This window comes from Tiliqua scincoides, chromosome 4 (genome assembly GCF_035046505.1).
Source record: "Tiliqua scincoides isolate rTilSci1 chromosome 4, rTilSci1.hap2, whole genome shotgun sequence".
NCBI classification, from domain to species: domain Eukaryota; kingdom Metazoa; phylum Chordata; class Lepidosauria; order Squamata; family Scincidae; genus Tiliqua; species Tiliqua scincoides.
In genome coordinates, this window is record NC_089824.1 from 172,098,928 (window position 1) to 172,111,514 (window position 12,587).

General features: G+C 44.2%; 1 protein-coding gene across 2 annotated transcripts; it reads left to right on the forward strand.

Annotated features, from left to right (window-relative positions):
- The first annotated feature begins 867 nt into the window (after window positions 1-867).
- PACSIN1 (protein kinase C and casein kinase substrate in neurons 1) lies at window positions 868-12,307 on the forward strand. Of its 2 annotated transcripts, none has more exons than XM_066623364.1 (9): window positions 868-930; window positions 2,808-2,964; window positions 5,209-5,444; window positions 6,222-6,377; window positions 6,549-6,724; window positions 10,631-10,751; window positions 10,902-11,026; window positions 11,215-11,408; window positions 12,198-12,307. In XM_066623364.1, exons 1-9 carry the CDS (start codon window positions 868-870, stop codon window positions 12,305-12,307), a joined length of 1,338 nt encoding a protein of 445 aa, XP_066479461.1. The 2 variants fall into 2 exon arrangements, with proteins under 2 accessions (XP_066479461.1, XP_066479462.1); XM_066623365.1 differs by having other exon boundaries at window positions 10,902-10,989; window positions 11,187-11,408.
- The last annotated feature ends 280 nt before the right edge of the window (window positions 12,308-12,587 follow it).

Genomic DNA, 12,587 nt, shown 5'->3' on the forward strand with positions numbered 1-12,587 from the left:
TGTGTCACATTTTGCTCATGTACAATGTTTTTCCATACGCAGTAAAGGAATATTTCTTGAGCTTTTAAACTAAATGTGTGTTCTTTATCAGCTAGCTGCAGAAAATCAGAACAAACTTTAGTTTTCACTTTAAGCTTCAGGTCTTGCATTAACTGGAATGTATCCTTTCTTCTGTCCAGAACTTTTTGATAACAGACTTCCTCAGCTGAAAGACTGTATGATGAGAACTTGTATGACTATCTTGTTTTGTCCTAATATAAATGTTTTAGTGTGATGGGGAGAGAGACAAAACTGCATAGTTAAACATAAATTTCACATAAAACATTTGGGGGGGGCTCCTCAATGATAAATTAATGAAAACTGGTGCTATCTGGGAAGAATCAAAATGGTATCAGTCTATAATGTGACTGAATGTGCTCTAAAGAGACAGCTCTTCACACTCTGTTTAATGAAGCACGTTCTTCTCTCTGGAGTTAAATGCTCTTTTCTTGCCTCCTGGTAATAGGCAGTGTGTACACATTTCTGAGGGCAAGTAGTTTACCTCCTGGCTAGTGATAATGTCTCAGTATCCATTTAGGCATGATAATGGAGACAGCTGAAGGCCCTGGTCCAAGACAGCATAAACCTAGAAGCCATTAATAAAGGTATTGGGTTGGAGCTCTGGGTTTGAATGCACAGGGGTCTGCAGAAAAGCCAGTTGCACAGTGGCAGAGGGTGAGCCTTTTGACAAGGAGTCCTCCACCTGCACATCTAAGGCTTGATGGCTTTTCTCCTGATCTTGTCTTGTTTCTTCATTGTAGCGCATGAGGTCTGGTGCAGCCTGCAGGGTGGGTGAACATTTGCAAAAAACAACAAGGGCGGAAAACCATGTCAGGCTCCTATGATGAGTCTGCAGCATCGGCTGAAGAAATAACTGACAGCTTCTGGGAGGTAAGAACACTGCCTCCTCTCCAGACACGGCATCACACATAAGCATTTTCAGGGGGGGGAAAAACTGTTTAGGTGATGAGGGAAGCAACATAATACTGCTTGGAGTATACCATTGAAGGTTCGTTCAAAACTCTCCTGTTAGCCTCAGGCCAATGAGATTTCTGATTGGTGGTGCTGGTTGATTCAGGAGGAAACTACAAGGTTCTAGAGAAGGGAAACCATGTGCTGCCGTACTAAAACTTCCAGTAACAATGCCCTGGATTTTGCAGAGTTGAAAGAAAGTGGAGAAGAACCTTCTAGGAGCAAATGGTTTTAGCTGTCCAGGGTTTGCTCTTCTGAACTTTTTTCCTCTGCAAGGTGCTTTCTTCAACCCGGATAGGTACCTGTCAGTGCTTAATTTCTAAAACAAGAAATTCAGGGTTCACTTGCTCCTGGAAGTTACACTTCAGTCCTGGAATCCCTGTGTACAAACCCCAGTTATTCACTGGTTAAGAGGCACTTTGCAAACAGGGCTGAGCCAAAAGGTGACATATTTCACAGATGTGTTTGGTGCTACCCTGACTCGCTATCAACTTTATTTACCTTAAGTACATCATGAAGTAGCCAAATCAGATTGACCAGTTAATACCATGATTATCAGCACATTCACTAATTGATCCCTAATTGGCTAGTCTCATTCACTCTGATAACACAGTGAACAAGAAAGAAGTCCCAAGGGGGGGGAGAGGGGGGAAGGAAACAGTACTGAAACATCAGCAGATTGAAGAAGGTTAATGTTCCTGGAGGTAGGAGGTTTCAGGGAACATTATCTCTCACAAATCAAAACTTTTATGCTGAAAGCTGAAGTGGAAAAAGATTGGGTACAGCCCTATTTTCAGATTCTTGAAGGCACTGTCATGGTGTTATCACCACATGTCCCAGGAATTTGTTCTCGAAAACTAGGGAGCTTAGTCCTTGTGAGTCCTGGTACGATTTATGTCCTGATACTTGGGCAAATATCCACAAACCCAATAACTTTACAGCTCTGTGAAATATCCTATGTAACTATTTCCCTATGTGAGAATCACTCCTACTTATTAGCTGAGTATCATAGCGAGATCTGATTTGGCTGCATGACCTTAGGGCAAGACTCCAGTAAAGTGCAATGAGGTCAAATGCTGAGGAGGCATAGTGTGCAGAGTTCCCAGGAGAAGTCACCCTACATTCTTGGAGCTACCCAGAAGCCCCTGTACATGCCCAATCACAGTGGAGGCTGAGCTGCTACCGCCGCCACATGCTCTAGTCTCTTGGAGAGACTTCGAGATACTTGAACAGTCTCAGAGAATCTCTCAGAGAGACAAGAGCTTGCGACAGCTCAGCTTTCCTGGTGACCAGCACAACCACTCAGAAACTAGATGGAGCATGTGATTGTGATTGTGCACAAACTTGTGATTGTGCACAAACTTGTGATTTGTGCACAAACTCCACCCAGTTTCAGAGTGGTTGAGTTATCTCTGGGGAAGCTGAGCTGTCACAAGCTCTGGCAGCAGCAACTCAGCCTCCCCTGTGATCATATAAACCAGGTGGAACATGTACACAGTCACAGGGGAGGGTGAACTGACAGGACAGGACAGGGGAGGCTCAACCTCCCCACCTACCCTGACTGCATGTCCCTGACTGCATGTCCCTCCAAGGCTCAGTGTCACCAAGAGGCACAGAAATGACCACTCAAACCAACCCACCATTCCCCATTTTAAGTCAAATCCCCTGCTTTCCCCCATCCCTTCCCCTTGTATGCTTCAAATCCAGTTATTATATCTGGTTGCTGTTACCCCCAAATCTATGCCTGAGGCTGCAGCTAGTCACTGTTCCCAGAAAACTGTCCATGTGTCTGGCAGGTGGGGAACTACAAACGGACAGTGAAACGAATTGATGATGGCTATCGGCTGTGCAATGACCTGATGAACTGTGTCCATGAGCGGGCTAAGATTGAGAAGGCCTATTCCCAGCAACTGATAGACTGGTCCAAGCGGTGGAGACAGCTTATAGAGAAAGGTATCTCTCACTCCTCACCGTGCTTCCAAATACTGGGTTGAAGGAGAGTGTGGATTGGGGGGGGGGGGGTCGGGAAGACAAAAAGAAATTGCAGTCTGAATAATAATTCCAGCTTTCCCCCTGGATTCAAGCAGTGTGATGGGAAGGAGGAATGCCTTCCAAGGAATTTGTTCAGATTTGTGTTTGATTTATTATAGTAAATGAAGTATTGGAGGCTTAGTGAACATGCTGCTGCCCTCTACTGGTGAATTCTGGTCTTCCAAACAGTCAGAAGCATGCTCCTTCACAGAAAATGTTTGTTTTATTTTAAAATGTATTGTTTTCAATATGGCTTGTTTATAATAATTTATGAATGTATAATAATTGCATGCAGTTGTATGCAGTTTGTGATACACAAAAATATTAAGCAAAATGACAATAAAATCCACCATATTAAATTATTCATAAAAATGAACCATAGCAATGGTAAAATCTCACAAGCTTTATAAAACCAATGAGAGTTTTTTAAAAATTCACTTTTCTGTTATTGCCCAATTAAATATTCATTTTTTTCTAGCCCTACTGACTTCAGTGGAACTTGTTCCAAAATACTGTGCTTATTTTAAAAACATTTGTACTCTACCTTTCTTATCAAAGCTACCAAAGCGACTTATAATGAAATCATTAAACAATAAAAAAAACCAATAACAGCAATAAAAGCAAAATAGGCAGTAATCCAAAACCAGCTTACAAACACTTCAGCAACAAAAAGCCTGCTTAGAGCAGCACATTTGTCCCATCACTCAGCAGCTAAATGAAAAATTAATTCAATATCAGCCACCTCCAAAAGCAAAACAGATAAGCTGTGTTTTAAGCTTGATGCCTGAAGGAATACAGCGTGACCTTACAAGCCCGTAATGGAAGTGTATTCCACAAAACGGGGGCCATCACTGAAAAGGCCCTGCTCCTGGACAAGTACTCTCGGTGAACCTGACAGCAGTGGCATCTGTAACAGGGCCTCAGAGGTTGATTGCATGGCAAGACATGCACCTAGATCCCAAATCATTGTGCATTTTCCCCCAACAGTTACAGCTTTGGTATTACACCTGTGCTAGTGAAGATCTAGTGCCAACAGCATGAAATCCTGTAGTGGGATTTCACACCAAGCATAATCTGGTGGAAGGGAGGCATGACCTTGTAGCGTTAGGATACAGCTGGCCAGGCGAGATGTAAAGTGGGAGGCCCATGATCAGGATTTCCCATTTTATTCTTACTTACTTATTAAAGTAAGTAGCCTCATAAGGCTGCAGTCATATGGACACTTTTCTGGGAGTGGTTGGTTGGCAACCTTCAGTCTCAAAAGACTATGGTATAAGCCTACAGCACCCAATATTCCCAGGTGGTCTCCCATCTAAGTACTAACCAGGCCTGACCCTGCTTAGCTTCCAATCAGATGAGATTGGGCATGTAAGCCCCACTGAATTCGATGGGATTTAATTTCTGAGTAGACATGCTTCATGACTGAGGGCTGCTTTGAAGTGCTGGAGAAGTTCTTTTTTTTAAACCTTGCCCCAGTGCCATTTCCTCAATCTAAATTGCTCTCTCAAGCTTTTAACAGCTATTGGGGAGGGGATATGTGCACCATATGATGCACAGTTAGTAGCAGTTCCAGTATGCTGATTTAGATTGGGAAAATAGAATTCGAGAGGTGGGCTTCAATATCCTACCAGTGTTACTTCTCTGCTCTTCAAAATAGCTCTGTTGGCTGCTACTAAGAGAATGATAGATCCTGATCACGGATCACCCACATCAAATCTAGTTTGGACCTCATAACCTTCCTTACTCATTTTAAAAGTAATGAGGGAGTAACTAGAGTTATTCCAGTTCTTAGACACCACAGAAGTAAACAGATGAGATAAAGGAAAATTCTCCAAGGTGATGGAGCCTAACTAGTAGAGAGACTGCCTTGCTGGTAAGCTGTCTGGATCTCCTGCAGCAATGAATATCACCTGCAAGGTTGTTACACAAGAAATAAAAGTTTGAAAAGGTCCAAAGATTACCTGGGTTGTCTCCCAGGCTGGGCCACTGCATGGGCTCAACTTCCCAACTCTTGACCACAGTTTTTTTATCTGTAAAATTGGAAAAGTGTCACTGTCACACCATGTGGGAGCATTCTGGCAGTGTCTAGTCTGTAAAGGAAGAATAAGGTGTTATTTCAGGATGCCCAAAGCTCACCCCAGCCTTGCTGGTGCTCTCGGTGCATAGGCCCACAGTACGGCAGTTTGGAGAAAGCATGGATGGCCATTATGACAGAGGCGGACAAGGTGAGCGAGCTGCATCAGGAAGTGAAGAATAGCTTGTTGAATGATGACTTCGAAAAGGTGAAGAACTGGCAGAAGGATGCCTTCCACAAACAGATCATGGGAGGCTTCAAGGAGGCCAAGGAAGCAGAGGATGGTTTTCGGAAAGCACAGAAACCCTGGGCCAAGAAGATGAAGGAGGTAGGAAAGTGAAGGGGAGGAGAGTAGAAGGTTCCTCCTTTTTAAAGAGAAAGGCATCTCAACAGCTTTCATGGGTCGTAGTTGAGGGAGGCATTCCCACTGCACCACAATATCTTCGCATGCAACATGGATAGAACTGTGGTGTCTCTTAAGAGAACCACATCATGCCTGCAGGATATTTTGGAGAATACCCAGGATGACAAGGAAAGGAAAATGTTGTACATTGTATTTCTTTAGAGCCTTACCTTCATGGTTTTGTCATATGTAAATGTGTCTCATTGTGTCTAAGGGACAAATCCTAGGAAAGCAATAAGTATTCACTAGCTCTCTAGAAATCTGTATTACTATACTCTTGCTATGAACCAGATCATTTGATTTTGTAGTATTGAGTAACCTGTCTAGATTCCTGAAAATCTAAGCCTTCATTATAAAACAGGGCCCAAATGTCTAGCCCTCCTGATCAAAGAAAAAGCATTAAAATATGCAGGCATGAATAAATTAAAGCACGCAAGATACTACAAGTTTATGTAATGTACTTCCAAACTGGGTTTTGGAATCACAGAGTTTGGTGGGGATGTGTGTGTTAAAACATAGGTCATAGGCCTAGTGATGGGGAGGGATTCTTTATCTGAGGCAAGGGTGGGAAATTTTGGCTGCAATTCTCATGGAGAATTCTCTTATGAATTCACAATTCATAAGTGGTAGGGATTTGGGTTCTTGCACTGAGGCTTTGCAGTCATACCTGGGTTCCTTTTCTTCTGTCTCAATGCAAACCAGCTGGAAGCAGCCAAGAAATCATACCACCTGGCATGTAAAGAGGAGAAACTAGCTATGACCCGGGAAGCCAACAGCAAGGCTGAGCAGTCCATCACCCCAGACCAGCAGAAGAAGCTACAAGACAAGGTGGAAAAGTGCAAGCAGGATGTGCAAAAGGTATGAATGATTTCCATTTAGCAAATGGTCACATTCATGCACGAACATCATTCACAGTGATGGCTCATTTCAGACACTGTGTGCCTGGCCTTGAAAATATGTCTAGATAAGTTCTGCTAAGAAATTTATCAGTAAAGGGAGTTTAATCCTAGCCCTTTATTGCACCTACAGACCCAGGAAAAGTATGAGAAGGTCGTGGATGAACTGAGTAAGTGCACCCCACAGTACATGGAAAGTATGGAGCAGGTCTTTGAGCAATGCCAGCAGTTTGAAGAAAAGAGGCTCAACTTCCTGAAGGAGGTGCTGTTGGATATCAAGAGGCACCTGAATCTGGCAGAGAACAGCAGGTATTACCTTTCAACGGTATTCTGAAGCAGCACAAGGGAACCCTCTCCAGGGATTTGTGTGACAGGTGCTCCTGACAAATGGCTGTGGGAGCCATCTCCCAGTCTTGCACTGAATCTCTTCTTACATTCAAGGGTTTTAGGGTGATATCTGTCTGAGACCTTCTCAGGGCTTTGGGACGGAAACTGCCTTGGTCGCCTTGGTGGATGACCTACACCGGGGACTGGACAGGGGGAGTGCGTCCCTGTTGGTCCTGCTGGACCTCTCAGCGGCTTTCGATACCATCGACCATGGTATCCTTCTGGGCCGATTGGCCGAGCTGGGAGATGGAGGCACTGTTTTGCGGTGGTTCCACTCCTACTTGGAAGGTCGGTCCCAGATGGTGGTGCTGGGGGATGCCTGTTCGACACCCTGGCCCTTGAAGTGCGGGGTGCCGCAGGGTTCAATTCTGTCCCCCATGCTATTTAATATCTACATGAAACCGCTGGGAGAGGTCATCCGGGGGTTTGGAGTGGGGTGTCATCAATATGCTGATGACACCCAGCTTTATCTCTCCTTTCCTCCAGACTCCAGGGTGGTGGTTGAGGGCCTGAAGCGCTGTCTGGAAGCAGTGAGGATCTGGATGGGGGCTAACAAGCTGAAATTAAATCCGGACAAGACAGAGGCTCTCCTGGTTCAGAAATCCTCGATGCAGGTGCTGGATTATCGGCTTGCTCTGAATGGGGTTGCACTCCCTCTGAAGGAGCAGGTCCGCAGCTTGGGGGTCCACCTGGACTCGCAGCTGCTCCTGGATTCCCAGGTGGCGGCTGTGGCTAGGGGGGCCTTCACTCAGCTTCGGCTGGTGCGCCAGCTGCGTCTGTACTTGGATCGTGCAGACCTGGCCACGGTGATCCATGCCACGGTGACATCGAGGTTAGATTATTGTAACGCGCTTTATGTGGGGCTGCCCCTGAAGACGGTTCGGAAACTGCAATTAGTGCAGAATGCGGCGGCCCGTGTAGTCACTGGAGCTAGGTGGTTTGACTCTGTCAGCCCGCTTCTCCGGGGGCTACATTGGCTGCCCATTCGTTTCCGGGCCCAATTCAAGGTGCTGGTTTTGACCTTTAAAGCCCTATACTGCTCTGGGCCAGGCTATCTTAGAGAACGCCTACTCCCGTACAATCCGGCTCGTCCTCTCAGGTCATCAGAGAAGGCCTTTTTACAAGTGCCGCCGCCTAAGGAGGTACGTGGGGCGGCAGCAAGAAATAGGGCCTTCTCAGTAGTGGCACCAACGTTGTGGAACTCCCTTCCCCTTGACTTGAGAATGGCTCCCTCTCTGGAGACTTTTCGGTGAGGCCTGAAGACCTTGTTGTTTAATCAAGCCTTCTGACTTCATGGCCTTTTTAACATCTTTTATACATCTTTTAGTTGCGTTTTACAGGCTTGATTCCTCTAAGTACTGCTGTTTTATGCTCTTTTATTCTGACTTTTATCTGACTACTGTTTTTATGGGTTCTGCTAATGTGTTTTTTAATGTGTTTTTATCTGTTTGTGAAATTATGTTTTAATCTGTTTTATATGTTGTTAGCCGCCCTGGGTCCCTTTGGGGAGAAGGGCGGGATAGAAATAAAGTTTTTTAATATTATTATTATTATTATTATCTTGCACTCTGTTTAGCACCATAGTGTCAAGGAGTAATTAGGGAGAACATTTGCCCCTAGAGAACATACCACGTAGTCTTGCAAAATCCCACACTAACATTACACCTTAGGTTGTATGGACACAATAGTTTGCACTATTGTTTTCATTTCTGTCTGCCAAGAAGGCAAGCAGAGGATCAGCTCAGACTCAGCTCAGCCACATCTGGCTTTTAAAGATCAGGTGCTCTCGTTTACCACTTTGATGTGCCCCAAGTGTGGAACTGACAACATTTCTGAAACTGCCAGGGTTCAGGAGATCAAATGTGGAGCAGTTGGGCAACCAGCTAAAAGCCCTATTTATACATGCAGCGCAATAAGATGGTAATCCTTTGATGAGAGGCAGCCTGCAAGCAAGTTATCATTTTTAATTCTCCCTCATGGGGGAAAAATAAAACTCCTTTCAGATAGAAAACTGGTACATTTGAGAAATGGGTTCTGATCTAGCCCTCTTTTTGCTGTGCTGATTTTTTTACTTGTAGAGATTTTTTTTAAAACATAGGAGAGTATTTTGTGATCCACACATAGTCTAAGTGGAACAGATCATACACTCTCCATATAATAGGAATGGGTCAGTTTTCTAGTGCATTTGGCAAGGCAGGAGATACATTCATCCACCAGAGTGCATTCATTCATAGTCATAAAACAACCTGTGCCATATCTGGCCAGATTATCCCACAATTTGTGCATAGGATTGGGAGGATATTAAAAGGACTCTGTTGAACAAATTTTATTTTTTTTGATTATGTAAGGGGGAAAAAACTATTTACCATAAGAGTATATCTACATATACAACTGGAAGTGACCGTAGATTGCTTTAAAAAAGCAACAACAGTACAATATAGCGCCACTTGTAAAAGGTCAGTGCTTTGCTGCTTTGTATATTGTATGCTGAGTCCAGCTGGAGCTTTTGAAGCTGAGGGACGGGCCTCTCAGTGTCCCAGATGCCAAAATGGGGCATCAGGTATTGAGAACCTTCCCTTTGCCACCTCTAATTCGAAGGCGGGTTGCAGCATTATGCAGCAGAGCACACCAAGAAATAAAGGTGGAAATCCAGTACACAACACGAGTCCCCACTTCCTTAAGGGCACTGTAAGGGGGGGAGGGCATCAAGGGGTTACACTCCAGCGCTTTAGTATCTGCTTTTAACAGGTACTGTATTTAACCTCAAGTCTTTGGTGTGTCAGGGAGGGACCTCCTCAAGAAACCAATCATAGGATGACTAGTGGTGGTTTCCAAACTGTGGATCTCGGGACCCACTGGTAGCTCATGACCTGATTTTTGTTGGGTCACCAAAGGGTGATGGAAAGATCATATAACTAATTGCCTCAGGTCCTGAAGCTATTCAAAAATCAGATACTGTATTATTTATCGTGCAGAGCTCAGCTCCTGAAATTGCAAGATAGCTGCTAATTATCCTTCAAGCAGCTGCAGTTGCAAGAGTGTCAATATAGGGAGATAAATATTTGAGGGTCTTTCTCTATTACTTATAAATAAATAAATAAATAAATAAAATATTATACCTTTCTAGATCTCCTTTTTTAAAAGTCTGGTAAACCTAGGTGGATCCCAATAGAGTATCATTTTAAAAAGTGGGTCCCAGTGCTAAAACATTTGGGAAATCACTGTACTAGAGGAAGAAAGTAGATTGGACTACACAATCCAAAAGCTGTATTCATATATTGAAAATCAGGAATGTGTCAGAAGTACTTTTGGATGTTTATATGGAGCAAACCCCCTGCTTGGATAATTCCCAAAGAGGATCATGGGGCTACATGCTCAAATAAAGGAGGTACCCCAAATTAAAAGTGGAATACAGAGTTTACAGGCAAATTGCTCTCTTGGGCCTATCCCACTCCAATTATTTTAGTGCTTTACAGTAATTTCTCTAAATACCACTGCAAAGAGAAATGGTCTGTCCTTAGGGATATGTCCTTGTGATTTTGGCTGTCAGATCTAGACTTTTGGTCAAGATTACCAGACACTGCTGCAATATAGTACTGGTTGGATAACAACAAGCACAGCAGTCTTCTTGTACTTCTAAGCAGGTGGGCGAGTGGCAACGCTGCCCAAATTTGTGTGCTGCTGGCGCCCTCTTGTGTTTCAAGAGTGCTCATACTTGTGCTCTGTTTTCCTGGTTCAAGTAATTCAGCTCCTCGGGTGTCCAGTGTTAGTCATGTCCAGTTTTGAGAGAATAGGATTGGATTATGCATACCTGTTTGTAACCTGCAGCTACTCTAAAGTCTACCGTGAGCTGGAGCAGACCATCCGCATGGCCGATGCACAAGAGGACCTCCGGTGGTTCCGCAACACTAGTGGCCCAGGGATGCCTATGAATTGGCCTCAGGTAGAGGTAAGAAGCTGACCTATTATGCTGCCCCCACGGTTGTGCCAGTATCAGGCTCTAACCTGTAGTTTGGAACTGGGATGCAGTGCAGGTGGGATTTGAGAGGAGAAGGTTAGCATAGAGCAACTGCTAGATCAGAGGCATGTTTCTTTGTAGGAGTGGAACCCAGATGCAACACAGACGATAACAAGGAGAGAGAAGCCTAAGAAGAATGATGGTGGCAACACATCCAATGCCAGTGGGGGTGGGGAGTCAGCAGCACAAGCTGGGGACCGTGGCAGGTGAGTACGTCAAGCACTCTCACATTTGAGCCCTGTAAAGTACAATGTTCACACCAGGAAAAATAGGAGGCTGTGAGCCTAATGCCAAACAGCAGAAGCACAAGTCATTATGGAGAGTCATATCTTAGCACTGGAGATGTCTGACATTCTGCTGTAGCAGTTCTAATGGTGCCATGTTCCATTCCCAGCGTGAGCAGCTACGAGCGTAGCCAAGCCTACGCTGCAGAGTGGTCAGACGATGAGGGCAGCAACACCTACAATTCCAACGAAGCCAATGGTGGTGCCAACCCCTTTGAGGAAGAGACAGCTGGAAAAGGCACACGTGTACGAGCTCTGTATGATTACGACGGGCAGGAGCAGGATGAGCTGAGTTTCAAAGCAGGTATGGCATGAAGTATGTGAAGCAACAGCAACTAGGGAGGTCAAAGGAACATCTGCCCCCATTCAGAACAAAGTTCAGAACTCTTCTGGCAAAGACTTGGCTTCTTAAAAGACTTTCTTCCTAGAATGGATGCATTGCTATAAGATTTTTAGCTTGCACATATCCTGTTCACTACCAGGTCTGAAAATATTCACATCTACTGTAGAATTCACAGTAAGAATGACAAAGATGCTTTCCTTCTTGATCCTTAAAGTTCTTGCTCATCTGTTTATAATGTCCCATTCCCCCATTCTTACTGCCATGAGTGGGTTGTGTTCTCCTAATTGTAGTGGTGTGATTATAAAAAGCATTGCTTGGAGGATACTTAAAAAACTTGACTTCTAATCTTAACCAGAAATGTTTGCAATAGACTATTATTTTAATTGGTTCCTTTAAACTAGTGGTTTTCAGTGGCCTTGGCACGTTGGTGTACAGTGAATGAACCACAGGTGTGCCATGGGAATTTGCTGGAGGGTCATTTATTAGTAGGGCCACTGGGGGAATGCGAGGTTCCCACTGGTAGTGTGGGCACCTTGTCAATTGTCAAGAAACAAATGGTGTGCCTTGACAATTTAAGCATTCTGCCAATCAATTGATTAAAATTGCAGCTCCCCCAGGATACTTTCCATTTAAAAATTTGAAGTTTCACTACATACATTTTTATGTGTTGGGTAGTGTGCCCCTTATTATCAGAGAGAGAATTTCATGTTGATTGATCCCTCAGTTTCTAATTTGATATTATTGTTCTAGGTGATGAATTAACCAAATTAGGTGAAGAGGATGAACAGGGGTGGTGCAAAGGACGTCTGGACAACGGACAACTCGGTCTTTATCCAGCTAACTATGTGGAGTCTGTCTAGCTTTGTTGTGTCATCCTCACTGCTGTCAGAAAAACAAACCAACCTTCTGTCATCTCCCATATCTCTATGCCAGCCAAGTAGCCACCTTGCCGTCCAGTCACTCATTCAGCACAGTTAGAGATCCAAACATATTTTCCAATCAATCTTTTATTTTTGTAATAGCCATCTCTAAAGAGTATTTTGCAGTCGCTTTGATCTTTTCTTTTCAAGATTATGTGTATGAAAGGTCGATACTGTCTGTGAAGGGGTTCTTTTGTAAGTGAAGGCCAATACCTCAAGT